Source organism: Drosophila teissieri, chromosome X (assembly GCF_016746235.2).
Source record: "Drosophila teissieri strain GT53w chromosome X, Prin_Dtei_1.1, whole genome shotgun sequence".
Lineage (NCBI taxonomy): Eukaryota > Metazoa > Arthropoda > Insecta > Diptera > Drosophilidae > Drosophila > Drosophila teissieri.
Window position 1 is genome coordinate 12,615,367 of NC_053034.1, and position 26,996 is coordinate 12,642,362.

The 26,996-nt window shown below is 45.4% G+C and overlaps 7 protein-coding genes across 9 annotated transcripts; 2 read left to right on the forward strand and 5 right to left on the reverse strand.

Annotated features, from left to right (window-relative positions):
* Positions 1 to 146: 146 nt before the first annotated feature.
* Positions 147 to 5,887, reverse strand: LOC122623660 (phospholipid-transporting ATPase ABCA3). Of its 2 annotated transcripts, none has more exons than XM_043802935.1 (11): positions 5,619 to 5,887; positions 4,963 to 5,542; positions 4,761 to 4,904; positions 3,457 to 4,707; positions 2,616 to 3,400; positions 2,206 to 2,552; positions 1,800 to 2,141; positions 1,575 to 1,722; positions 1,321 to 1,518; positions 431 to 1,255; positions 147 to 361 (listed from the first exon to the last, which is right to left on the reverse strand). In XM_043802935.1, exons 1-11 carry the CDS (start codon positions 5,885 to 5,887, stop codon positions 175 to 177), a joined length of 5,076 nt encoding a protein of 1,691 aa, XP_043658870.1. In that variant the 3' UTR covers positions 147 to 174. The 2 variants fall into 2 exon arrangements, with proteins under 2 accessions (XP_043658870.1, XP_043658871.1); XM_043802936.1 differs by having other exon boundaries at positions 5,605 to 5,732.
* LOC122623661 lies at positions 5,869 to 9,184 on the reverse strand. The gene is made up of 3 exons (XM_043802937.1): positions 9,096 to 9,184; positions 8,310 to 9,041; positions 5,869 to 8,251 (listed from the first exon to the last, which is right to left on the reverse strand). The coding sequence occupies exons 1-3, from the start codon at positions 9,151 to 9,153 to the stop codon at positions 6,042 to 6,044; spliced, it is 3,000 nt and encodes a 999-aa protein (XP_043658872.1). The 5' UTR covers positions 9,154 to 9,184; the 3' UTR covers positions 5,869 to 6,041.
* A 223-nt stretch (positions 9,185 to 9,407) lies between these two features.
* Positions 9,408 to 15,807, reverse strand: LOC122624107 (DNA-directed RNA polymerase III subunit RPC1). The gene is made up of 7 exons (XM_043803549.1): positions 15,655 to 15,807; positions 13,740 to 15,598; positions 13,535 to 13,680; positions 11,436 to 11,853; positions 10,940 to 11,375; positions 9,845 to 10,880; positions 9,408 to 9,783 (listed from the first exon to the last, which is right to left on the reverse strand). Exons 1-7 carry the CDS (start codon positions 15,696 to 15,698, stop codon positions 9,571 to 9,573), a joined length of 4,152 nt encoding a protein of 1,383 aa, XP_043659484.1. The 5' UTR covers positions 15,699 to 15,807; the 3' UTR covers positions 9,408 to 9,570.
* Positions 12,484 to 13,480, forward strand: LOC122624108 (brachyurin). The gene is made up of 2 exons (XM_043803550.1): positions 12,484 to 12,644; positions 12,713 to 13,480. The coding sequence occupies exons 1-2, from the start codon at positions 12,543 to 12,545 to the stop codon at positions 13,433 to 13,435; spliced, it is 825 nt and encodes a 274-aa protein (XP_043659485.1). The 5' UTR covers positions 12,484 to 12,542; the 3' UTR covers positions 13,436 to 13,480.
* A 297-nt stretch (positions 15,808 to 16,104) lies between the features above and the next one.
* Positions 16,105 to 17,463, reverse strand: LOC122622989 (39S ribosomal protein L3, mitochondrial). Its single transcript, XM_043801824.1, has 4 exons — positions 17,366 to 17,463; positions 17,201 to 17,306; positions 16,616 to 17,139; positions 16,105 to 16,558 (listed from the first exon to the last, which is right to left on the reverse strand). Exons 1-4 carry the CDS (start codon positions 17,401 to 17,403, stop codon positions 16,138 to 16,140), a joined length of 1,089 nt encoding a protein of 362 aa, XP_043657759.1. The 5' UTR covers positions 17,404 to 17,463; the 3' UTR covers positions 16,105 to 16,137.
* A 596-nt stretch (positions 17,464 to 18,059) lies between these two features.
* LOC122622987 (rho GTPase-activating protein 26) lies at positions 18,060 to 26,861 on the forward strand. 2 transcript variants are annotated; one of them, XM_043801820.1, is made up of 13 exons: positions 18,060 to 18,497; positions 20,452 to 20,892; positions 22,620 to 22,777; positions 22,852 to 23,025; positions 23,221 to 23,436; positions 23,497 to 23,568; positions 23,623 to 23,674; positions 23,963 to 24,276; positions 24,351 to 24,681; positions 24,746 to 24,851; positions 24,925 to 26,226; positions 26,287 to 26,366; positions 26,437 to 26,861. In XM_043801820.1, the coding sequence occupies exons 2-13, from the start codon at positions 20,715 to 20,717 to the stop codon at positions 26,535 to 26,537; spliced, it is 3,084 nt and encodes a 1,027-aa protein (XP_043657755.1). In that variant the 5' UTR covers positions 18,060 to 18,497; positions 20,452 to 20,714; the 3' UTR covers positions 26,538 to 26,861. The 2 variants fall into 2 exon arrangements, with proteins under 2 accessions (XP_043657755.1, XP_043657756.1); XM_043801821.1 differs by having other exon boundaries at positions 23,990 to 24,276.
* LOC122622988 (kelch-like protein 4) lies at positions 20,859 to 22,530 on the reverse strand. The gene is made up of 3 exons (XM_043801822.1): positions 22,375 to 22,530; positions 21,674 to 22,316; positions 20,859 to 21,602 (listed from the first exon to the last, which is right to left on the reverse strand). Exons 1-3 carry the CDS (start codon positions 22,446 to 22,448, stop codon positions 20,964 to 20,966), a joined length of 1,356 nt encoding a protein of 451 aa, XP_043657757.1. The 5' UTR covers positions 22,449 to 22,530; the 3' UTR covers positions 20,859 to 20,963.
* Positions 26,862 to 26,996: the final 135 nt, after the last annotated feature.

Genomic DNA, 26,996 nt, shown 5'->3' on the forward strand with positions numbered 1-26,996 from the left:
GCGGAACTAGCGTTTATCGCAAGTGAAACCATTAGGAAATTGGCAGGGAGTATATATAATGTGTTTTCTGTATCTGTCTGGTCGGCTATTTTGGTCAATGCAGCACAACTTTCTCGCAATTATTGCACTGGCATGTTTTACATTTGATAACCGATTTATTTTAGTTTATTTAGTTTAGAAAGCAAATGTATCCTTGGGTATTTTCTGCGGAGCAATGCTAAGGAACACGGAGTTCACTGATGGCTGAGACACTGAGAAGGAATAGAAAGTCTGCTTGTTGCGGTGCAGGGTATCGACGATCTTTGACATGGGATACATGTGACTGGACAGCCAGAAAACGACCCTGGGAAAACTAACGTTCCTGCAGGGATAAGGACGGAATTAGAATGGAAATTGGAATGGAAGTGTTCCTCGGCAGAGAGTTCCTCACTTGATAATGGCATGTGGAAATACTTTTTCGATGAGTCCGCACAACTTGAGGTACTTCCATCGATCCTCGTTGTCGTGGAAAGCCGTGGACAACACCTGGTGCTTATGCCGAAATGTCTCCCATGTGGCCACCACAGTATCCTCCTTTGCCTCCGTCGACTGCGAATCAAAATCAATGGGACTGCCCATCTCGGCCATGTGGATTCTGGTCTCCACCGTGTAGTACGATGCATAGTAGTTCTGCTGCAGCTCCTCGCGCTCGCCAATCACCGCGATTCCCGGATAGCTCAACGTAGCCATTCGGAGCGCGGGTGTGGAGAACTCGGTGTCGGTGCAGGTATAGATGACAGTATGGCCGCGCCTGCGCAGATCGTGGATTATGTGCAGCATGCTGCGCTGCGACATGATGTCCAAGTGGGTGAAGGGATCGTCCAGCAGGATGAGTTCGGCATCGCTTATCAGGGCTATGCCGAGGCTCAGTCTTTTCAGTACGCCCTGACTGCAGATGGAAAGCGATTTGAAGCGATACTTGTACAGTCCGAAGATCTTGCACAAATCCGTGGCCTCCGCCCTGAGAGATCTCCTCCTGGAGCGTCGAATGCGCAGCAGCAGTTCCCACGTCTCCAATATGGTCATCGAACGCATTGTCCGAAATTCCTGAGCACTGTAGCCCACCATATGGCAGGCATCCAAGCCTTTCGACTTGAATGGCACCCTGTTGGAGGTGATTATGCGTCCCGAACTGGGCGTGTGAATTCCCAGAATCGTCTTCAGCAGCACCGTTTTCCCAGTTCCGTTGGCGCCAAAGACGCTCAAGACTTGATAGCTGACGTGATATAGATATTATTTAGTTGGCCAAAGGAGGGGAAGACATTCCGAATATGGTATTACCGATTGACCATGAAGTCAACGTGCTTGATGGCCGCTCTCAGGCCGAAGAAAACGCTCACATGCTCCACATGCAGAGCTTTTGATTCTATGTAGTTGCGTTCCAGGGTGCTGACACGCGATTTCTCGAGGATCCAGGTGTTCTCCAGCTCGTTGGGCCCCATGATATGCAGGATGTTCTGATCGTATTTGCTATCCGGACTTTGGAAACACCACGGTTACTTTCACATTCAAGATCGAGAGGCACAGCAACTCACTCACTATCCCAAAAATACTTAGATTGTCGCGGCCTTCGCTTCACCATGTGGGATTTGAGGAATACGAAGATCGCGATCCACACCACGACGGTCAGGAGATACACACAGCACATGTAGCGGAAGTGATAGAACTCCTGTGCATCGTCATCTATGGGCAGTGGAAATAGATTCATACAGGAACACTAGGTAAGTAGGTAACTAGGTGCACAGTAGTTGATGCCTTACCACAACAGTTGGGAATCGTGGAGCACTGGTCCGCATAGACACTGGTTTCATAAATTTGCCGATCGCTGCAGAGCCAAATCTTCTCGGAAATGCTGGCGATGCGCATTAGGTTGTGCAACAGGGCATAGAACGGATGGAAGTCCAGCAAAAGGAAGTAGGCCGTGTTTGGATCCGCAAATGGCTGCAGCTCATTCACGGCTATGTACACCAAAATGCCCAGTGAGTACGCGATGAGTACTATTAGATACACAAATGGCATATCCGCGATCGGCAAGATGGCTATCAAAATATTCAAGCTGAGCACGCACACAGCCACGGTGAACATGACATAGACAGAGTATACTGCAGTAGATCATAGATCAAATTAGAAATAACCATGCGACACTTGTACGCGATGATAACCTACTGTGAATGTTGGCGTCCATTAGCAAGTCCCAGTGGAAGAATATGACGGCTATGTTGATGGGCAACAGGGCGAAGAGCACCGCCAATAGGTCGTACGTGAGGAAGGCCAGGATCAGCACGATTGTCCGCATGCCGGCAATCAGCTCCACGTAGTTGTAGCGACCATCCTTACTCAGGGTCATGTGGAGCAGGGGCATGCTCCAGATGAAGCAGAAGCAGAAGCTCAGGCAGCTGGCGAATATCAGGTCGTATCCATCGATATTCAGATGCAGCTGCAGCGTGTGGATGGTCGCGAAAGGCAGCACCTCCAGTTCCACCTTTATGCCCGATTCCGCACCGATGAAGGCACTGAAAGTGAACACGCATGTGAATAACAATAATAGTTTTGATATAATATCCCGCAGAACATACACTGCCAGCGAGTTCATAGCACGACCCAAGCTATCTGGAGCGGTGTGCGGCCACTTGGTGTTGAAGAGCACCTCGATCTGGCCATCTATGAAGATGCCCGCCTCCAGAATATCCACGTCCGACAGCAAACTGTTGTCGTATTCGTAGTCATAGATATAGGCTGTGATGTCAACCGCCTTTTCCACCTCTGTGACCCCTACTTTGGCGTACTCCTCACTGGCCACCAGTAGTTCGCCTTCCAGCGAACTCTTTTGCAGTAGTATGATGCCACTTCCATGATCGGACATGGGAAAGGCAATGTCTCCTGGTTGTCGGCAGTTGTACCAGAAATATGGCATACTCAGTGTCCAGGCGACCACAAGCGATGGCAGCGTCAGTTTTAGAAGTGGCAGGATCCAGTTTCGCGTGTCGGCGATCAGCAGCTGCCGAATCTCCTCCAGAAAGTGCAGAATCGGTGTTAGAAATCTCCTCTTCGCGGACTGTTTGTTCGCTGGAAATGTTTGGGATTCAGGCTCTGCAAACTCAAACCTCGACTTCTGACGCATGTACAAGCTAATCAAAATGTCATCAATGCTGCACTGATGAATTTCGAAGCTGTATACGTTGAGTTCACTTTTGAATCTGGTCAAGTTGTCGATCAAATTGACAAGTTCGGGATGGTTTCGGTGCTTGACAACGAAGGAAGCGGCATCACCCAAAGTGGAGTCCATCTCAATTTCCGGTATAAAGTTCGCCAGGAACAGGTGCACCTCCTTGACATTGCAGTTCTCGTTGCCAAACACAATCTGTTGGGACTCTGTAAGTATTATACCAATAATTTGCAATCCTTGGCAGGACTCACCAGGCGATAGGCCTCGTTCAACGTCCTGCACAGCCGTTTTTCAGTCCCGAATGCCTGCAGATTGCCCTCGGAAAGAACGAAAATCCGATCGGCAATTCCGCTGGCCACTTTGTGACTGTTGGAGGTGAAGAAAATGGAGCGCTTCTCCTTTTGGTCCAGGATGAAACTGTAGAACAAACTGGCGCGGGGCTCATCGATTCCATCGAACGGCTTGTCGAGGATGACAATCTGGGTGCCTCCAGCGAAGGCGCACAGAAACTGCAGCACTCTCCTCTGTCCAATGGTCAGCTCACTGACCGGAGTCCTTTCCCAATCCTCGAACTTTACATATCGAAGAAATGTTTTCGCCTCTCGTTGGGCGTCACTCTTCTTGAGACCCCGCAGCCTGGAGAAAAACATTAGATGGTCGAGCACTACGAACTCGGTGAACAGGGTTTTGTGCGACGTGGAAACTCCGGAATTTCGCAGCGCCTCTTTTTTTTGCGTAACTATGTTGAAACCGGAGACGTAGATCTCGCCAAGCGTGGGCTTTGTCTGGCCATATAACATCTTTACGATGGTGCTCTTTCCCGATGAATTGTGGCCCAGTAGAGCCACCACCTCACCCGAATACACGTTCAGTGTAAAGTCTTGCACCACAAACGGCGATCTGGAATACTTTTTCCATACGCCACGAAACTCGATGAGAGCTTTAGCTGGAGTTTTTGGAGGGTTAACTTTCGGGATTTCATGTTCCAGCCTGCCCACTGCCGGCTTAATAGCAGGCGACCTCTTCAGCAGTTTCCTAATGCGAAGTGCCAGCCAGACGTAGGTATTGTTTTCCAAAAACAGCGCGAATAGGATGCAAAATATTGTCTGTGCATAGAAACAAACGATGGGTACAAAGAGTCCGAAATCAGAGTTACTGACTTTGTACATCAAATACTTCCCTATGGTCACGCCCAGCGTGTAGTCCTCGATGTAGAAGATCTTCGAAAGACCCCGACTAAGCGATACGTTGCACAGGAAGACGGTAGCGAATCCGTAAAATACATTCGGTCCATCGGACAGGAGTTCCTTCTTCGACAAAAGCGGCAGGGCCAGTAGAATCCATATAATCGGTACCATTACCATGGCTACTTTCGATCTGCGTATGGCCGATGCCATAAATATTATCAAACCGGACACAGAGAATCCATACGAGGTGAGGAAGAATAGTAATATGGACCAGGGGCACTTGTTCATAGCCGCCGTCGCTCCATTCCATTCGATCTGTAGAAGTCGAGCTGCATCTGTATCTTCATGTTGGCTTTGAGAGCACTCACCTTAAATAGAATTGTGATGAGAATAGAAGTGATCAGGAAGTGTATGAAGACACTGAAGAACCACGCTGCCATTTGCAATGTGGCACTGGCGTTGAGCATCTGCATCACATAACGTTGTCCCAGCTCGCGCTCCTTAACGATCAGCTTAAAAAGGACGAAAATTGAATGTAAATTGAATTTTCGGTTGCGGAGTTAAACGAACCGCAACTAAAATGGCCACGGGGAACATGAAGCCCAGAAGAATCAGCAGTATGACCGCAGTGCCTATTTCCTCGGAGAGCAGCACATTGGGATTCTCATTGAACCGACGCATCCGGACTTTCGGTAACTTCTCCACGTTGGAAGCGGTGGCTCTCAGGAACTCCATGCTGATGTAGTACTGCAGCGGCAGAAAGCCCTCCTCCATGTAGTCCGTGTAGCCATCCACGTCGAACTCGTCGTCCTCGTCGTCATCACGATCCATCAGGGTACTGGTTTCCTTCCAGCTGTCGCCGATCCAAGTCCGCTCATAGTTGCGCAGCTCCGACGGCAGAATTATCGCAAAGTGCAGCACGGAGGGCAGGCCGTTCAGTGACTCATCCACATTCCGGAAGCAGACACTTGCCAAATAATGTTCGGAGGCGGCGTGGGTGCGCATATCGTTGCAGTTCCCAAAGTCAGCAATCTTATCTTTGGGTATGGAAAGTCTGCCCAGGGCGTCGCTCATCAGTTTCCGCAGTGCAGCATTTGAGTTGGGTGCGAATGCCACTTGGATGTTCGGTATGAATACGTTTGTTGTAAAACTGCAAGTGGCGGAAATGAAGTGAAAGATATCAGAGATATGAGATATGAAAGATATAATTACATTGTTCCACTCACTTTCGCTGCTTGTTGACCATTTTAGCGCGTCGCTCGTTGATTTTGTCAATGAGTGAGCTCCAACTGAACTCCAAAAGCTCGGCTTCCGCCCGTATCGAGTAGTCTCTCATATGTAAATCACTTGAGGAGCGAGTAAGTAGCAGAAATAGGGACGACATCACAGGCAAAACGATCGACAGAAATAAAACTAGCTTGTTATCTTTTTGTTTTTGAAAGTTCTTCCAAACCAGCAACCAAAACACATGGCAAATTTGGCAAGGCATTTGCATAAACTTTACCTTTACATTTATTTAAATACAAAATTAACGCCACAAACTTTTCAAGTTACATCTAAAATATGACAGCTAAGGCAGTTCGAAATTTCTCGTCGCGATTTCCCCCATCATTAAACACTAGGCAACACAACAAATGTCCAACTTACTCTCAAAGGACATTACTTAAACTCATAATCTGCAATCCGCAGCCGTAGAAATACATTCGCTGCTGAGCATCCATAAGCATTCCTTTCACGTCGGCTATGCACGTATATCCCACTCGGCTGTATTTATGGGTCTTGAGATCTATCCTATAGATCTGCCTATCTATGCTGCAGGTGTAGGCACACATTTCGGATGCTTTGGTACTTTCGGTGGGACAATGTATAGCTAGGGCATTTACTTGGGCATTGTGAAGACCCGAGTACTCCGTTTTATGTTCCACATTATTGTTATTTAGGTTGAGTACTGTGTACTTAATGTTTTCATCATCTCCACCGGATAGAATGTGCAAGAGGTGCTGATCCACATAAATATCTATAGTATTTATGCCAGTTACGTGCAGTTGAAGCTGAACACATGTAGTGCCTAGGGTACGATCGAACCCGTAGACTTCGCCTTTTGTCGTTGACACCAACAGCATTTCTTTGCTCTCGATCCACTGAATGCCAAGTGGACATCTTTGTATATCTACAAAATGCTTTAGGTCTAGTTGGGAGGGGTTCCCAAGTTCCCAGATATAGTGACTTATATTTCCATCGCCGCCTGCAACATACGCGGAAAACTGATCCTCATCCGACTGCTGGACAACATCGATGGCCATTAGTCGCGCCTCAATGGTACTAGTACTTCTAGATGCTGCTACATTGTGCAGTGTGTGGGTGGCTAGTTCACTTATCCAGCATTTATTGCACGCATCTATGCTAAGTTGGCTAATGCACAATTGCGATCGTCCGCCGACTGAGAAGACAAGCCAAGTACTTGAGTCGCCATCCGATTTATGTGGAATCACCTGCAAGCTTCGCACCGTTGAGATGTGGGAGTGCAGTTCCGCACGTTGAGACAAGGAATCCTTGGTTACTTGGGTGACTTTTATGATATTGTCATCGCCAGCGGAGAGTATAAAGGGATCGGATTGATTTTTCGGCGTAATCAGTCGAAGAGTATTGCAATTTCGTACGTGCCAGGTATTGGGCTTGATGTCCTTTATCCGATTATCAACGGCATTGTAGAGCGAGTTGCGATAGAAGAACACGCGCTTCTGCTTGACATACGCTATGGAAAGTAGACTATCACTATTACTATCACTTAGTCGAAAGTCCCAGCAGCGATGGCCTCCGCCGCAGGCCAACTGCAAAAGGACATCATTTCGACGGGACCAGGCAACAATGTGATTGTCATTGAAGCCCAAAATCAAGTCCTCCGAGGGCGATGCTTCGACCCAAGCCAATGGAATGGCCTCTCGTTGGCTAACACGTAGTGTTGAGTCTGCAAAACTCACGTTTAGATATTTTAAAAACGCCTCATGACCACCGCTCATCACATGGGCATTCGCTCCATTAACGCAGAGCAATTTAAAGAAGTTCGCACCCATTTTGCCGTGTAAATACCGAACTGTATCCTTCAATAGGAAGTCGTCTTTGGCACTGCTACGGCAGTAGAGCATGACATGGCCCTCGCGGTTGCCCAGCAATAGATATTGCTCTGAGATGAGCAGGGCCGCTGTTATCCACGGCTCGCGGTTATTGAATAGAGCGATGTGCGACTCTATGTGAAGCTGGTGGGTTTGCAATAGCAGGCAGTAGCCCAAGTTATCAGACACCAGATAGCGATCTCTGCTCAGGAATTGAAATGAGCGTATAGTGCCCTTCATCCTAATGCCATCGAAAAGTTGTTCGAAATCATTCGTATCTGTGTTGTACCTGTGCAGTGTTATGCGCCGATGTCCACAGGTGGCTATCACGTTCTCAAAGACTTCTAAAACTGTGCGTTTGTATGACGGAAAGTCCTTCACCATGAGCCAGTTGTTTCCATGCGAAGAATCCGGAGATATTCGGGTATAATGCAAGCGATTTAAGCTACTCAATCCCACAACTATCTCATTATTGACGAACTTTAGATTTCGGACAAACTCATCATCGCCCAAACCGCTCAGCATGGTGGGCTCAATTTTGGGTCGGTTAAGAACTCCTTTAAGATTTTGCCCGACCAAATTACCCGTTGAGCTGGTGCTGTAGAGGATTTCTGCATCCTGGCTGAAGCCTAGCCGCCAAATAGGCGCTCCGAATTGCTGACGACGTTTTAGTATTAGTTCGCCAGAAGAACTCCAAATGCAGACGTAGGAATCCTCGCCGCCGCTGGCCACAAATGTACGACCATCTGCAAGGATAGTTATGGAAAATATACTAAATATAGGTGTATTTGTAGCAAATCTTACCAATTTTAAGTATGACAACGCACATAACACGCGAACTGTGGCCGTAACAACTGAACATGGGCTTTATTTCAGCTGTTGTCCAGTCTCCCGATTTTTGTATATTCCAAAACTTGACCGAACGATCATCTGATGTGGTCACCAATAATTGCGCCTCCAAGTCAAACTCAATTGCGTGGATCACTCCGTTGTGCGCCTCAAGCCGCAAGAGCAATGGATATGTTTTCATAACCGATTTGGAATCGGATTCTGTGGGAAACTGCGTTTGCCACACCAAAAGTTCTCCAAAGGCATTGCCGCTTATGATGGCCAGTTTATCATAAGAAGTTCCATGTAGCTTAGTGTAATACAGAATGGAACTGTCGCTGCATCGAGCCAGCTCCAAAACAGTGCAATCTGCATTCGAAGTTAGATCATATTCCAGGTACAGGAGAGCACTATGGGATGTGTGAAGAACGAATCTTTTGCGATCCTCCGATTCGTTATCATCATCTAAAAACAGAGCGGCATTAATCCAATCTCTGGTTTCGCCATCGTAAATGAGCTGAAAGTGATCCCTTCCCGAACTGGAGGTACACATAATCAGGGAATATTCGTTCTCGCTGTATAGCAATAATAATCTTTGCGATTTACTCGAAGAACTCCACGCAAATCCGCGAACTTTTCCCTCGCGCAGGTGAACCGGCAATTCGACTTTGGCTTCTGAGCTGTATAACACCGCCTGATCGCCATGGCCTGTGCATATGATGTTTGTTAGAATTCATAATATGGATTTGGCATTGTACGTACCAACCAGTATCCCGTTTGGGGATATTTCCAAGCCGAATGCGTCAGATATCAAAACCATAATTTAATAACAACACGTTGTTTTGATAAACACAAACGTGCAGTGTGACCATGTCCTGACAGTTTTAACCGGGCGTTAACAGAGTCAAATGTGGAACGGTGGAATGTGAACAGCGCGGTTAATTCAAATTTCAGATTCTACTTTTATTAATTTGCCTAAAGAATTTCCTTTCTTATTTAATCAGAGCTTCGTGATATAAGAAATTTTATGTGTTTCTTTTATTGGCCTACGCAACGTCAACAGATCTTTTACTTCCGCAGTTAAATACTATCTAGGTAACTTTCTTTAACATTACTAGACCGAATAAATATTTAATATTTTATTACAAATGTAATTAAAAAAAAACTAGACAATATTTCAATTATAAAAGGCTCCTTTAAGAGTAGATATCAGTGTCACGTCAAGAAGTCCCGCTTCTCATGTGGCTTTGGTTGGCACCAGATTCAGGGAACTGCATATGGTGGGTTCAATGGGTGGAACCTGCTTGTCCTCGTGGTGCTGTAGCAACTTGAAGATGCCAGTACCAATGCCGGCTGGCATACCCAGGATAATGCGTTCCGAAACCCCGTTAATGGCATCCGTCTGGCCGTAGTAAGCTGCATCGAACAAGTGATCGGCCGTCTTCTCAAACTGAAATAGCAACCAGTACGTAAATACACATTTAAGATGGCACATTGCAAAGTTTTCTTACCGATGCCAAATTGAAGACACTTTCGCGCATCTTGGCCAAGCCGTGTCGGGTGATACCCAGCACTTCACCACGTGCCGTCATTTGGCTGGCCAGGAGCATGATGTGGCGCCAATCGACACTCATACCGTGTCCCTCCATCACCTCTGTGATCTCGCTCATAATGATGGTTCGGGCAGCTTCAATGCCCAGCGTCTGATATATTTCGCAAATGTTGTTACTCCTTGTGCGTTTGCCCACCACACCATACGTGGCGATGACATCGCGCAGTCCATAGCCCTCAATGCAGAGTTTATACGTGGGAGGCTGCCGCGCATCATCGACAGCAATGACTGCACGATTAATGTTTGGCAGGCCCGCCACAACGACGTTCTGCAGACTGAGAGCCAAGCGCGCCAACTCTGCATTAATGGTCGACGTACGCGTGGCTTCCACCCGAACCACAATGCGCGAATGCTTGACAACAGCCTCCACTTGCGTCGGCTTGACGCGCATGCGCGACTTCAGAATGCTGAAAACAATTGTGTCCAGGTCTATGTGAAGGCCGAGCAGTTTGATTCTAGCCATATCGATTCCGATCGCCAGGTAGCAGCTGTATGGTCCGCAAACGACTTCAACATAGGAAGACAACTCCGCCAATGTGGTTTTCTCAATGCGCGCCTTGACTTGCCGTGCAAATTCCATGCTGTGGCAATTCTCCAACTCGGCAGTTATGATTGGCGTCGATATGGTCTTCGTCGCATTTATAATCTCCACAATACGGGGTACACCCTGGGTGATGTTCATCGATGCGACACCAGCGAAATGGAATGTCTTTAGGGTCATCTGGGTGCCCGGCTCTCCAATACTCTGCGCAGCAATAGCTCCAACCGCTGTGCCAGGCTCGGTGACAGCACGATTGTATCGATCATTTATCCGGCGTACAAACTGCAGCAGCTGCTCCGCGGTGAGGCACTCAATCTGGTGGCACAGGTCGATGTACTTCTCGTAGCGTTTCTGCAATTGCCCAATGCGCTTGGACACTGTGGCGATGTGGTTCCTGCAATGCGAAGTGAAATGTATAGAGCAACACTTTGAGTAAAACATGGGTTGACTCACCGAACATCTAATTTGAAATCATCACGGGCTTCTGCAAACTCAGGAGACGCCAAAAGCGTTTCCAGAGCCTCTGACAATTCCTCGGCAGGAATTGGACTATCCTTGCCTTGCGGATGCTGAGCACGCAGATTGTCATATTGATGGACCAGATCAACTGGCTTGTTTCGCGTCTCCATGGACACGGGATCCAGGCCATCGCCACCGTAGATGGTATCCACCATTTCGTTGACAGCATTACGCACTGTACCGTCGTAATGGACCACCAAGTCCTCGAGGCACTTGACCAAACGTCGCTGCAGATATCCAGTCTCTGCGGTCTTTACGGCTGTATCCACCAAACCTTCACGACCAGCCATTGTGTGGAAGAAGAACTCCGTTGGCGTCAAACCGGAGTAGAAACTATTCTGCACGAAGCCTCTGGCCGCAGGTATCGCAGCTGAAAGGAGAAATTGGCTGCTTTAAATCGGAAATATATGTTCTATTTGGCTAGACTTACAGTGCCTCTCGAAGTGGGGCAGTGCACGGTTCTCAAACCCGTTGGGCACCCGCTTGCCACTAATGGCTTGCTGTCCCACGCAAGCAATCATCTGGGAGATGTTGATGTTCGAACCCTTCGAGCCACTGAGCGCCATTATCAATGCGCTGTTCGTGGGATGGAGCTCGGCGAAACATGTCTTGGCAGCCTGTTCTCGGATGGCCGACAGTTCCCTCAGCATGACGGACTCCAGAGTCTCCTCGGGCGTGCAACCGGGTTGGCACTGCAAGGTTCCCGCCTTGAGCATGTCAATATACTCGTTGCACTTTGAGTATCCATTGTTCAAAAGCAATTCCTTGTGCTGCAGCAGTTTCTTGCTCGGCGTAACGTCGCTGATCCCAAATGAGAAGCCGCGATTCTGCAGAAAGTACGATGCGATCTGGAATGGAGGTTTCCATTAGTACACTATAGCCAAGTTAACTATTTTCCAGCGTTAAACTGCTTAGCCAATTTCGAATGAAAATAAACTGTATATAATATAGCTTACGAAATGCACGCGTGCATATTATCTTTACTCTTTGGGTAATCAATATCTGTCGAAGGCGAACGAAATGCTTTTGACGAATTTTATAGACCCTAGAGGCTACAGCAAAATTGAATTTGTGTTTTCCCTTCAGATAAGACAACTGTCTGCAGTACTCAACGTTGAATATGTTATTGAGTAGCCTGATATTATAATACCCTTGAAAAGGGTACTCCTCAATAGTCGAATACTCGGCCAAACAATGCAATACTTACAATACTTACTTACTTACGGGACAAACAGCAACTGTTCCTCGGAACAATAATCACAAAATACTTTTCAATACAATGTTCGCAGAAGTAATTAAAAATCGGCATTAATAACAATGGAATTAGCGAGATACCATTCCCTATGGTTAGAGCACGACCTACGTGGAATTTACTAAGTTAAGTTAGCACTTAATCTTATCAGAAAGACACAATATTAAAAAAAAAAATTCGCGCAAAATACAGAGATAAAAGATAACTCGATCGAGTTCTTGACTCAGTTAATTGAGAAGCGTGAAATTAAATTCGACTTCCGCCGGAGCACAGAGCAGGCAAGACATGGCGCTGCACACCGAGAAATCCTTGTTGCTAGTTCTACTAGCTGCCATCTCCGTTTTTGGCCGGGCATATGAGCCTGACGTGGTATCCCCGACACAAATAGTGAGTAGTGCGCTGGTCAATGGCAGTATATGAGTGGTTAAACTGCAACAGCTTTGTTTAAACAACAGCAAAACCGCATAGTATCAGGAAGCGATGCGCAATTGGGTGAATTTCCCTGGCAAGTCATCCTGAAGAAAGATGCCTGGGATGATCTACATTGCGGTGGATCCATCATATCCAACACCTGGGTGCTCACGGCGGCCCATTGCACATTCGGCTTCGACTCCATCTTCCTGATGTTCGGCACTGTGCAGCTGTTCAACGAGAATGCCCTGAACATGACGTCCACAAATATTATTGTCCATCCGGACTACAATGACAAACTGCATAACGATGTCTCGCTGATTGGACTGCCAGAACCACTGACATTCACAGCTACCATTAAGCCCATACAATTGGTGACCGAGGTATCGAACGATTTTGTGGGCAGCGTGGCCACCGTGGCAGGATTCGGATATACGGAAGATGAGTACCTGGACTACTCGGAAACACTGTTGTATGCGCGAGTGGAGATCATTGAGAATGCAGAGTGCGTGAAGGTCTTTGGCGACATCGTCATACAGGACTCGACAATGTGTGCCACAGGATACAAGGGAAGCGACATGTCCATTTGCACCGGCGACTCTGGCGGGCCTCTCATTCTCTACAACGTGTCCACCAAACAGTGGGAACAAATTGGCATTAACTCGTTCGTCGCTGAGGATCAATGCACCGCCCGCTTGCCATCTGCATACGCCAGGCTCACGTCCTTCCTGAATTTCATTGCACAGAACACAGGCATTGCTACATGAAAGCAGCACTGCCTTCAATAAATTGATTAAACCATGGCACTTACACATCTATGACTAGCAAAAGTTTAAGTAGTAAACAAAAAAAAGTGTTATACGAACCCGCGCTAATCTCCACATGGCCTTGGTGGCATGCAGTTCGCCAAAGTCTCTCAGCAGCAAGTAGAAGATGCACTGTTTGGTGCCAGAACCCATGGTGGCCTTATCCATGACGCCGCACATCAGCTCCGAATTACGTATATGAATCCCTGGCAATAGAGCATTAAACGTATAGGATGTAACTTGTAATTTAGTAATCAATACTCACAGGAGTCATTGCTGCACAGATCCATGTTTCGCGTGTAGTTGCGACCCTTGTTGACCATATTGAGGCGCACATGGGAGTCGTCATTGGGACGCATTAGCAAGCTGAACATTTGCTTGCCCGTCCACAGACGTCGGGGCTTGAGAAGAGCGGGTGGTGGCAGCTTTATGTGCATCGTCGAGTCTTCATTGGCCAGAAAGCAGGCGGCCAACTGCATGGCCTCCTCCTTGGTTAGAAAGACCTCCTTTTGCGTGAGCAAGTAGCCGCCGGTAATGAAGTCCTGTGTGGCGGCAATCAGAATCTCACCATTCTTTGGCGTCACCAGGTTCGACTGGTTGCCCATCAGAATAAGTGCTTCGGCTCTGGCTTCCTCCGTTTGTGGCAAGTGCAGATTCATTTCATCGCCGTCAAAATCGGCGTTATATGGCGTACAGGCACACTCATTGAAGCGGAATGTCCTTTGTGGCTGCACTTTGGCGCGATGGCACATAATGGACATCTTGTGCAGAGACGGCTGGCGGTTAAACAGCACGATATCTCCGTCGCGCAGATGACGTTCCACGATGTCGCCGCACTTCAGCTCCTGCGCCACCTTCTCCCGATTGCCATAGGCAAGGTACTTCTTAAAGCTCGATCCTCGCTGCTGCACATAATTGGCGCCCGGGTGCATACTTGGGCCATTGCGCACCAGTTCCCTCATGTGACGCATATTGGCTGGATTAACGCGCTCAGGGTATGTGAGAATCTTGGCCACACGCACGGGTACGCCGACCTGGTTGATCATCAAGTTGGGATCTGGTGAAATAACAGTGCGCCCGCTGAAATCCACTCGCTTTCCCGATAGGTTACAACGAAAGCGTCCCTGCTTTCCCTTCAATCGCTGTACAATTCCGCGCGTTGTCTTCTTTGGAGCCATATTGATGGGGATTCCGCTGATCTCACTATGGAAATATAGAGCGACGTGAAGTTGTAGAAAGTCCCAATCCTCGTGTATGAGCTCGATCTTTCCCCCGGTGGCCATGTGACGCTGAATTACATCATTGATGAGCAGTATTTCACTCTGTTTCATGGTCAGATCGTCCTCCGTGGTGCCGGCCTTTACTTCGGACAAAACCGAGGGACGGATGCATGCGGGCGGCACAAAGACTCGCGTGACAATCAAATGCTTTGGATGCGCATCGTGCGAGCACATACCCAGCAGGGCCACATCTCTCTGCGGTATCTGTTCGAAGAGGTCGAGCACCATGAGCGGTGTCAGCTCCTCGGCGGTGCTGTAGTTGCCCAGCGTTGAGTTGAGGTCTCGATTGGCCTCCGTGGAGCGCAGCATCTCGTTCATGTTGCTGGTGAACAGCGAGTCCACTTTGCGTCCCTTGTAGGGATCATGGAGTATTTTCAGGAGACCCGGTCCCTTCTTAACGCCACCATTTGGCGAACCACAATGCGGACATTTGGTAACCTTCTTGGCCTTGGCCAACATCTGCACATGCAGCGCCTTCTTACCCAAATACGAGAAGTTCGGGTTATGCAGCTTCTTCTCGTACAACTGCCGGTCCTCCGGCTTGAGCATCACATGGGCGCACGCCTTGCAGATCATCTGCAGAATGTTGATGGTGGAACGAAAGTGGCCAATGTGAAAGACCGGCAGCGCCAGATCCAAGTAGCCAAAGTGGCCGATGCACTCGTTCAAGCCCTGTCCGCAGGTCTCGCACATGGCATCCTTCGTGCTAATGCCCATCCGGCGATCCAGAACGCCATAGGGCACCGGCTGCCGCTGGGCCTGGTACAGATTCTTCGAGATAATTCGCACCAGAGCCTCCTGCTGGATTTCATCTGCGCCGCTGATTCCGAATTGCACATGTGAACTGAAGGTATTTTGGTTAATTTTGTGTTATTTACATTTGTTGAAGCCATCACTCACATCTTTTTGTTCAGCGCAGATGCGCGAAACTGCTCCTTTGGCATGGTTTCAGTTGGATAAATGTGCTCCTTATGAATTTAATATAGTTGTTTACAAATAAATAAATAACCCGGCACGATTTTTTAGAAGTTAAATTTAGTGTGACCGCTTCGCGGCTGCACACCTGATTGAAACATTGCAGATATATCGATATGCGATGTAAGCAGTGTGCCCGCCCACGTGCGCGGCGGAACAACGGATGTGGAACTGGTTTACGCCAATAAGAAAATACTTCCCCAAAGAAGGGACATTCAAAAATCTAATAAGCTTTATTTAAAAACAATTTTAAATAAAAAACTTGGTCAACTGCTTATTCAAGTTAGTTTCAAAGAAAACTTTTAAAATATAGTTCAGTTTTTAAAACTTTTCATATATAAAATGAGTTATTTTTTTTTTTATTTCAAAACAAACAATTAGGGTTCTATAATACCTTAAGCACTAAAGTTATTCGTTTTCATACGTTATAGACTCGCTTTTGAAGTTGTGCACCTTTTCATACCATACATCATCCCCATCTTGCTGTGGCTCCCCGTAAAACGTTGGGAATGGCGGGGCTTCCTTAGTCCTTCGCAATGGCAAGATGGTATCGTATATGTAGACCAGACCGCCGGTGGGGCCGGGCACCGAGCTGCCTTGCACCCACATGACGTTGTATTTCGAGTTGATGCGCCACACTCGCAGGCCCTTGATTTTGCGCCACCGATTTCCCATGTGTCCCGGCATCTTTGTGCCTGGCCAGACGCGGCCCTTCTCGCCACCACCGCCAATGTTACCGGCACGTCGATGAGTTTTCGTTACACCGTGCGATGCTGGCATGCCCTTGAATCCATGGCGCTTGACGACACCTTGGAAACCATGATCAACTCTGCAAAAAATAAGTAGTTCTATGAATCCTTTGTCCATATAAGACATATGTACTTACGTTTTGCCGCGAACATCGACGAAGTCACCAATGCGAAAGTGGTTCACACTTAGTGGAGTGCCTGGCTCCAGTTGGGCTTCTGGAGAAACGATGAATCGAGCCAGGTTCTTCTTGGGTAGCACGCCCGAGTTCCGGAATATACCAGCGTACTCTTTGGTCAGCAGAGCTGGGTTTGTGGTCTCCGAGCCAACGAGAATACAGCCGCGCTTGTGCAGGTTGGCGACTGTGGGAACTTGGGCAGGTAAATACTCTTCCGGAGGAATGTATTTGATGACATGGTTGTCGGCAATTTGCAGCAGCGTGGTGCGTATCCGCTCGCCATTCTTAAGCCACAGTGGATACTGGCCAATTTTGCGCGCTATAACGCCGCATCTCCTCAAATTCGGAGTCCATACGGCCTCATTGGCGGATGGCTCTGCGGTCTTAACCAAGTTATCTTTCCTAACTGCCGGAACGCCAAAGTTGTCGGTGCCCACTTCGTTGACGAACTGCTTGTTCTCCGCCGTCATCAAATCGTTGTATTTCTGTTGCAATGAAAACCAAATGAGTGGTTTGTTTATAGATTAAAACAAATATTCAACTTACTGTGATTTCCTTGCGCAAAAACCATTGGGGATTCCGCAGTCGAGGTCTGCTCAAATGGCCCTTGTCGCGCACCTGCGTAACCATAACACTGCAGTTGCCACTGAGCCTGAATGAAGAAACCAGCACTTAATAAATTATCTTTGTAGCAACGATATTTGTACCCACCTCAGACCCAGAAACTGATTAATAACACTCCGCATCATACTTATATAATATATTTTAACAATGCATAAAAACGAGCCGGTACGGACTAACCAAAAGAGCTGTCAAAACATCGGCGGCAGTATCGATACCATCGATAATTGTGGCACGGATTTTAGACTATCGATAATTTCTGGTCTTTTTTGATTGCACTTACTTTTGTAACGTATTCCCATTGGTGTGAAACTTCCATTTTCGAAGCATGTATTTTGGAGATACATTATTTCATTTAAGTTGCTATGAAATTATTACTCATCCTACAGTGCCTAAGATTATCTTAGTTTACCTATTTTTTCTAGCAACAACATTTACTGATGAGATAAATTACTATTCATTATAAGCCTTGCCTGCTGCAAACTATTTTCGCTAAAAAAAAGAACATTTAATATCTATCAGAAAAGTTTTAACGTTTGCATTCTGGCAAATAAAGATAAGAATGTGCATATGAATGCTCACAAGGAAGGAATGCGCTTAAATGCACGCCAGTAGATAACAGGTGGTTGTTGGAACGCATGAGACGTGGATGGCACGGCAAAAGCTTATGGACACTCCCGCAAATGTAAGTACCACGGTGGAAACAGAGTATTTGATGCGCCTAACAGCACATTTAATATACTTAACAGCACGTTCAGATAACTTGTGTATTTTTATCAGACCTACATTAATTTTTTTTTTCTAATCGGAGATTTAACAGCCAAAGTAATATATATATATTGTGGTGCATTTAGAATACAATGAAATGAAATATGCAATTGATGCTAAATAATATCGCGTAATTGATGCGAAACGCGCGACACGACACGGTCAATTTGCGTTCTTCGATCAGAGCAACATTAGATGTTGGGAAATTACTCATACACTAATGTTTACTCTGTGAGTAATTTTAACACGGGCACAAATGTGTGTGCGGTTGCGGTACGCGAAAAACTACCGACGGTTGCCTTTCGTAACTAAGAGCATTTATTTTTGTACAAGTGAATTCCAATGGGCTAAAGTCATATGAAAAGTGTCTAAACATGCGCCCATCAACGATTCGTTTATAAGGATTTGATTTATTTATTTGTGATTCCATTGCATTGCGTATGTATGTGTGCTGGTGTGTATCTACGTATATGTATGCTGATATATATATATTATTTAGTTTTTTAAACAACTACATGCATGCGAAATAAACAAAGGATTTAGTGCTGCAGTTGATTTTCATCCCAGGGGTATGTCCGATATCAAAATTATGGTGTTAGTGGCCTCGCAACCTGTTTTATGATCGAATGTTTACATATGTACATCGAAATTTAACAAGTTTATGCAAAAAAAAAGAAGACAAAACGAAAAAAAACTCTCGCCTACCCCTCCCTTCAACACATTCTTATGCATATAGTGTTGTAAAGTGTGCAAATGAGTTATTTATCATTAAGCGAACATAAACTAAAGTTATTTTTAAATAACAAATGTACACAACATGCAAGTACAGGCGGTGCACATCTGTATGCATATACATATGTCTGCATGCATGTACATACGTGCATGCAACAACTTTAAGCGGGCTTAACTATGAAAAAAAACCGATAAGATAATTTAAAACGCGGAATGTTTAACTGTTTTTTAAGCCCCAAAAATCCAGCATACTATCGTATTCAACAGGTATTAAGGTATAACTAGCGGCAATACATAGCAACAGCTGTGTTTTTACTCGTTGCGCATTCCATCACTGGAAATTCGCCAACAAAATTTCCCATGATCTTGAATTGTAGTTTCTGAACTCGACTTCAAATAAATACATATATTGCATTATTTCGATGCCTAACCTTTGAATACAGCGGTTGAATATATTAATTACAAAGTTATCAGGCTGTTTGAAGGTTGTTGTAGGCAAAGAAAGTGAAAACAGGCATTTAATTGGTTATCAGTAATCACTTGGTCCCTTGAGCCGGATAAAAGTTCTTTGGAATTTTAATGGAAAGATTATTATTGCGTAAAAGGAATATGTTTTGTGATTTTTTTTTTAGTTTTGCTGTCATTACCTTCTTGATAACTTGGAAACTTGGGTCTTGGAAGCCACTAAAATTTATTTAAAATATTTATTGATAACCATATTATTTCTGAGAATTTTCTATCTATCTTAAGATCTGATAAGAAAGACATCGGCGACGAAGACGATGTAGTAAAATGGCGTGTGTAAGCAATTTTATGAGTTAAATATAACCATAAATAAAAAGCATTCAAAGTGTATTTTCCAAGTGTTTGACTTTCGCAGTTTTTATTGAACATGATTTCCAATTGCAAAGTCGGTTTTGCATTTATGTAATGACGACGACTTATCAGCTTGTGGCTGGTTTCATTGTGATAGGAAAGTGTTCGCAAGTGTATTTAAACTTGTTTTTGGTAAACGCTAGTACATATGTATATACATGTTTGCCAAAGATAAGAAATTTACTAGAGTGTGTGTCTTTCTCGGTACACAGACGATAAGAAATTAACAATCGTCCGTTCTTGATGAAAGTTAGTCGCTGACTGCCCCCTTTTTATCGTGGGACATCGTTCCCATTTATCCTTCTATATAATCTCATCAGCTCACTTTTCGGATCTGCTCTTCATTTCGGAACTTCGCAGTTTAGAGTTTATCGAATGGGAACCGCCCTTAAATCAAAATGCATCGTCTGTCGCAGTAAACACAACATCGAGAGCTCTGCGTGCTCAAAACCAATAAATACAATACATAGTACATAGTGGGCATCAACTGCTAGTTATTAGTTAATCGGTGTAGTATTATTCCCTTTTTTGTGGCAAGTAAAGCCGCACAAAGCAGTGGGTCATCCAAAAGAGAAAACGGAAGGTCTTAAATGCCGCGTTGATAAGAATGAAAGAAAGGGAATCGAGTGAATCGAGTGAATCACGTCTCTTAATGCTTAAGCATCCACTAACTAACAGTTTAACCACAATTTCCCTGAGTAACTGGGCATATTCCGGGACACTCAGCCGCAGCACAAGTTATGCGCAATTTACTTTATTTGTTGTTCAAGAAAGACATCTTAAATCAGTTGTATTTGCAGGAAGGATTACCAATATGCATCAGCCACCTGATAACTGATAGACAGTATTTGCATTGAATAGTAAATATTTAAAGGAGCAATTCCAGCTGTAAATGTTGCAAACACTACAGTTTTCTCCCCCATCAAATATACACAATATATCAGCCGCTGCGAATGAACTCAGCAACTCGGTGGAAATTGGCCGCGAACCTATATAACCTAAATAAAGCTAAAACAAAAAACGCAGCAAATCATCAATATTATTAAAAGCAAAAGCAAACATCATGGGCGGCGGCAAAAATGTACGCCGCGGCTTGGAGCCTCTGGAGTTCGAAGAATGCATCGTCGACAGTCCGGACTTTCGCGAAAATTTGAATCGGCATGAGAAGGAACTGGACCACACTAGTCATCAAATAAAACGAATTATCAAAGAGGTCAAAGATCTAATGAGTGCGGCAAAGAGTAAGTGCAAACACAATCATGATTTATAACTAATTTCAACTTGCGAATTTCACGTTTTGTAGAAGCAGGCCCTATGCCTGCACAATCTGAGTTTTTGGATCTTGATTTCGATCGCTTCGCTTCTGCCTAATACTCTCGATATGCCTATCCAAATCCGCATCCATGCCAACCACCTTCTTCAAGAGCATCAACTTATTGATTTTCCGCTCTCTTTCCCAATCAGAATCTAGTTCTTCTTTAGCTTCATTATCGGGATACTCGAAAAGCCTGTCAAAATCTGGTCGTAACCTTGATAGGGTTTTTAGGTACTTTTGGAAATCGTCTAGCGTTACGTAACGCATATTCGGACACAGCGTGGTCACGTTCCGATGGTATGCACATCGATGATCCCGTATCCAACAGCGTGGATCCATCAGCTTCACCTGCTTGAACTCCACGTTGTCTTCGAGGACATTGGGATCATTGTAGGCGGCTATGACCAAACTGCTGTCGAACAGTCCGTCCTGCACGAGTTGGTTGACATCGGGCGACTTGCTAAACTCCTCCAGTATCTCCCCAAAGTGACCCACCCGGTTGCGTTCCTTTGTCCTGAACTTGCTCAGCATGGTGGGCGGCAGGTAGCCAAAGCGGATGTGTTTCAAAACCACATTGGTGCTGGAACGGCGCTGTGGCCAGCAATGCGATAGCCACATCAAGGCGCAGTATAAGAGCTGTGAATTAAAGATGGATAGATGGAAAGATAGATAGATAGATAGATAAATAGATAGATGGATGTACTTGCCTCCATTTCCGAGTTGACTGCCAGAGTACTGGTCTTCAGTATGGAGCAAATTTGCATCTCGCTGAGGCTGAGGAACTCCCGACTGGATGCGATTGGCAACGTTGCCTTGCTGAGTCGTCCCGCCAGCTTATCGAATACTTCTGGCATGTTGGTGGCGGCACGCATCTCATACATGATGCGAAACGCAGATAACTCGTCGACAGCAGGACTATCCAGGGTTTGCCAACAAGCCTCGAGCAGCTCGGGCACATCCAGAAAGTAGGCGGCTCTCAAAATGTCTACCATGTCGCAAATGTCCAGCTCACCATTTGTGGAAATCATCCATTGATATGCATCGCTGAATGCCTTCGGCGTCAGATCCTCCGAGTCGAACACAATATTACTTACGTCGCCTGCCAATAGCTTCAGCATTCGCTTCGAGTAAATGCTCAGCACGATCCTGTGGCACAGGAACATGCGACCATTGACGGTGACAATGACATCCGGACACTCGTTGTCCTGGATACACTTCACCAGGTACTCAGCTGGCGGCACATCATGGTCCAACACGACGAACTTGGACAGCCCCTTGGTCGGATCCTCAACTTGAAATTTTTTTAAAGCATTTGCAAAGATCAGAAATTCCTGTTCTTCCGTGCAAAGCCTTTCGAGTGCCACAATATTGTTAAATTGGGTATGGACATTGGGAACTTGCTACTTACTTTCGTGGTTTGGGATTGGGATCAGGATTACGTGGCTTTGCCGTTCTGGGCAAATAGGCGCTCGATTTATACATATTTTTGAATCCTATGCTATGTGATGAGGTGACAAGTAAGTAAGATGTGGCAAGTGAGGCAAATCTGTCGAAGGCTAGTAGGATATAAACTGATGTGTTTTCCGTGTGTGTTTCCTCTTTATTTCATATTTATTTCAATGGTTTACCAAATTGCATTTAATGTTCTTTCAGTGCTGTCCACTAGAATGAAACAATTGGCCATTTTACTTAACGACTTTAACTTTGAGTGCATTGGCACTGCTCAGACCGACGATGAGAATGTCATTTGTGAAAGCCTCAAGCGATTTGGTGCTATAATTGGCAATATTGAGGATGAGCGCGAAAAAATGGTAAGTTGCTGGGCATATTGGCATCCAAATTTGCTAGAATCTGAACAATCTATTACCTATTACTCAATACCTAGCTAACGCTCGCCGATAAACACATAATTGAGTCACTGGAGGATTTTCGAAAAAAGCAAATCGGTGGCGTCAAAGAAAACAAAAAGAAATTCGATAAAAAGACGGAGAAATTTTGTCAATCGCAGGAGCGTTTCCTCAATATGTCAACTAAAAAGCCCGAAAACACAATACAGGAGGTAAGTGATTCCAAATTGCTAAGCTCCTCCCATCGAAAAGCAATTGATCAAACTTTGATGTAGTATAGCTTTGGTAATTACACACATGTACATAGATTGTGATCGAAAGAGAGCATCTTGTATTTAGTGCTATGGCTTCAAACAGTATCCCAATAATAGTATTTATTAACATTGATCAATTTGATTTCTTTGTAGGCTGACGCCAGTTTGGGGATGCATGAACGCGAGTATATCCAGGAGTCGCTGAGCTATGTGCTGCGCATCCAGGAAGTGCAGGAACGAATCAAATTCGAATTTGTCGAAATACTGCTCGCATTTATTTCTGGCTGGCTGGTTTTCTACCACACAGCGCACGAACAGGCGGAGGATCATCGCGATTATCTGCAGGATTTGAGGCACAAAGTCCAAAAAGTAGGCGAACAATCGTTATACATTGCGATATACCAAATTAACGCTTCGTATTACTTGCAGACTCGGGAAAATTTCGAGGAGGCACGCGAAAAAGTGACTGAACTGAAAACAAAGTATATGGAAAAACGCACAGTAAGTTGATACATTGTTTGCGCTCGAGCATTTTCTAATCGTTTGTGTTCGCAGAAGCCCGAGGAGATTTTTACAAAACGTGGTTACCTATTTCTAATGGAGAAAAGTACGTGTTTTAAACAATAATCACATTCAAAAGCTTAATTTATTTTCTGGTCAAGAACTAAACTGCCTTGTTTGCAGAGATTTTTTATTTATTATTGCAGTTATCATTTTGATTATCCGGACTATTGAGCCGATAATAATAATTGATAGCCCCTTGATAATAATATATAAAGAATATATTATCTTTATAACTCTTGTAGTCTATTGTGCCTATCTTTCTATCCAGACAATGTAATAATAACGAAATTCGCTGCATTCAACTAATTAACTCATTGCGAACGAATCATAGGTTCCATTCTGAAAATCTCCCTTCTAGAGCCATTCAAAGCCACCTGGACAAAATACTACTGCACATTCAAGAAGCAAAAGCGAGAATTCACGATGCTCCAGTTCAATCAGATGAATCACAATTTCACGAGACCCGAGGCGCGTGACGACGAGAAACTGACGCTCTTCTCATGCCAGCGACGGGCATCTGAGTTCGAGAAGAGGTTCTGCTTCGATTTGACATTCAAGGAGAAGCCAGGCGTCGTTTACACATTTCAAGCCTTGAGCGAAAAGGATCATCGCTATTGGATTAGCGCCATGGACGGTACGGAGCCGGTGAGTATCCAATACGTTTCCTTAAGTAGATCACATGTGACGGCATCAATTTCAATCGTTTTATTCCTACACAGACATATCTGGCTCCCGGTAAAATCAAAGTCAGCGAGGCATACCATCTGGATGAAGCCGGATTCATGTTCATCCGCAGATGCATTCAAGTATTAGAGATTCGAGGTCTGGAGGATGAGGGTATCTACCGAAAAAGTGGCGTTGGCACCAAAATCAGCAAGCTGCTGGCACTGGGCCTCAATCAAAAGGAAACCGACGATGTCTTCGTCGACGATAAGTACCGCGATTTAATGGAAAGCAACACCATTGCTAGTGCCCTGAAAATGTATCTGCGAAATCTAAATGAGCCATTGATGACGTATCAATACCACAGCGATTTCATTGAAGCAGCAAGTAAGTATTTGTACTCGGAAAATCCTTCATGTACATAGTCTAATTGGGAAATGGATATTTTTAGAGCAAGAAACCCTCAATCAGCGCGTGAACGAGGTGCACAAGCTGGTCTACAAGTTGCCGCAGCCCAACTTTCAAATGCTCGACATGGTTATTTGTCATCTAACCGAGTAAGTAACGCTGCAGTTAAATACGTTTCGCTTTAACTTTGATAACTTATACAATGCATATTTATATTTGCAGCGTTTCGCGGAAGTACGAGAAGAACAAAATGTCCGTATTTAATCTGGGAGTGGTCTTCGGGCCGACTTTGCTGCGTCCGCGAGAGGAATCAGTTGCCGCCATACTGGATATTAAGTTTAATAATATCGTCATCAACATTCTAATTGATAACTACGAGAGGATATTCAAGAACAAGCCCAGCGCTGATGTTAAGTTGCCGGACGCCACGAAGGCGCCCAGCATCATGTACCCCAGTCGCAGCAGTCCACCGACAAGAATGCCACGGGCCTCTCAAATCGGAAAGGCCGCTTCAACGGGTGCCATGGGCAGCAGTAACACAGCGGCGAATCCAATGTTCTTGAATCAGCAGAAAATCTATCGGGTAGTCAGCAAAACCAACTGCACAGAGCCCTCCATGTCATCCAGCCTGCAAAATATTCCGAATGGCGACAACTATGCCCATGGATCGACGGCCATGAATAGTTCGGGCGGCGCTCAATGCATATCTCTGTCGCCGCCGATGCACATGCTGAATGGCATACTGTCGCCGACCATTGGGAGCATCAATAATCTGCACACAATATCAAAAAATGAGGCCAGCACACGGCGGTTTGTGCCCAGCTCATGCACTGACACTGATGTCGCGCCCGATTATGGTATTATAGGTGCTAACAACGGTGGCGTGACGTTGCAATCGCATCACGCCGTACCGGTTAGTAGCACGACTAATTTTCGACATCCCGAGTACCTAATGACCACGGCCAATCCGGTGACTCAGTCGGGCTCCAGTAGCCACATCTATACGAACACGTCTAGTGCTGGTGCTACCTCAAGCAATCGGATTAGTCTAAGCAATGTATCCCCGCCAAATACTGCAATGCGCAAGGAGCGATTCCTGGGCAGTGCCAGTGGCCCGCAGCAGCATCCGCCCGTTCAACGGGGACTGCACTCGTACGGCCAGACAAAACATTATTCACCCCTAATGCCAACATCAACATCCAGCTCCAACGACAGCGTATGTGATTCACTTTCTTCCAACAACGGCTTGGGCAGCTCCATTGTGGCCAATAGCAACAGCGGGAGTGTGGCTCAGCATCTAAGCACACGGAACGCCAATGATTATGCGCTTATAACGTCACAGAATTCATCGCTGTCGCCACATCTGGGACCCACCTGCGACGAGGTCGTCACGGCCACAACATTGCCCACGGTTAGCCTCAGCTGTGGGGGCCCCGCCAGCGAAAGCACCGAATATCCGCCTAGCAAAATGCATCGTAATCGTGACATCAACCAAATAAAACGTGATTTGTCAACGGGCACGGCGTGAGTATTCATTAATTGGTTCTAATTGCACCATAATCACCAAAAACCGGTTACTTACAGACGTGTGCGCACACTTTATGCTTGCATGGGAGAAAGCGAGGGCGAGCTTTCTTTCGAGCCCAACCAAATAATAACCAATGGTGAGTGTGGAAACTGTGGAAAATTCGTATTCGTATTCCTATTCCTATTTATGATTTCTCTGCTTTTCAGTTCGTTACTCCCACGAACCTGGCTGGCTGCAGGGCACACTAAATGGGAAAACAGGACTCATTCCGGAGAACTATGTGGAACATTTGAAGCCTCACCATTAGAATATGAATTGGATGAGTTGAATGAGTTCGTGGAGTTCGCTACTATTTCTTGCATTCGTCGGTAGATAAAATTAACATGGAGAATTAGGAAATCTGAAAATAATCGTTGTGTAAAAACTAATTTTGATTATGTACCCATGGGGTTTTACATGAGATGCATTTTATTTTATGCTGGAAACCAGGAAACTAGGAATCCAGGTATCCAGGAAACCAGGAAACCACAATCTTACCTTATAAATATGTTAACCTTTATAATACCATGACCATACAATGTACTTATTTTTAATTATTTAATAAGGAGTATAAACTCAGTGCAACTGCAAAGATTTATTTACTAATTGTTACGCTCTTCATTTGTTGCTTATTTATACATAATTCACGTAATTTGTGCAAAAATGGATTACATCGTATCTAATATCTACTACATATACAAATGTATAAAAATAAATAGCAGTGCTT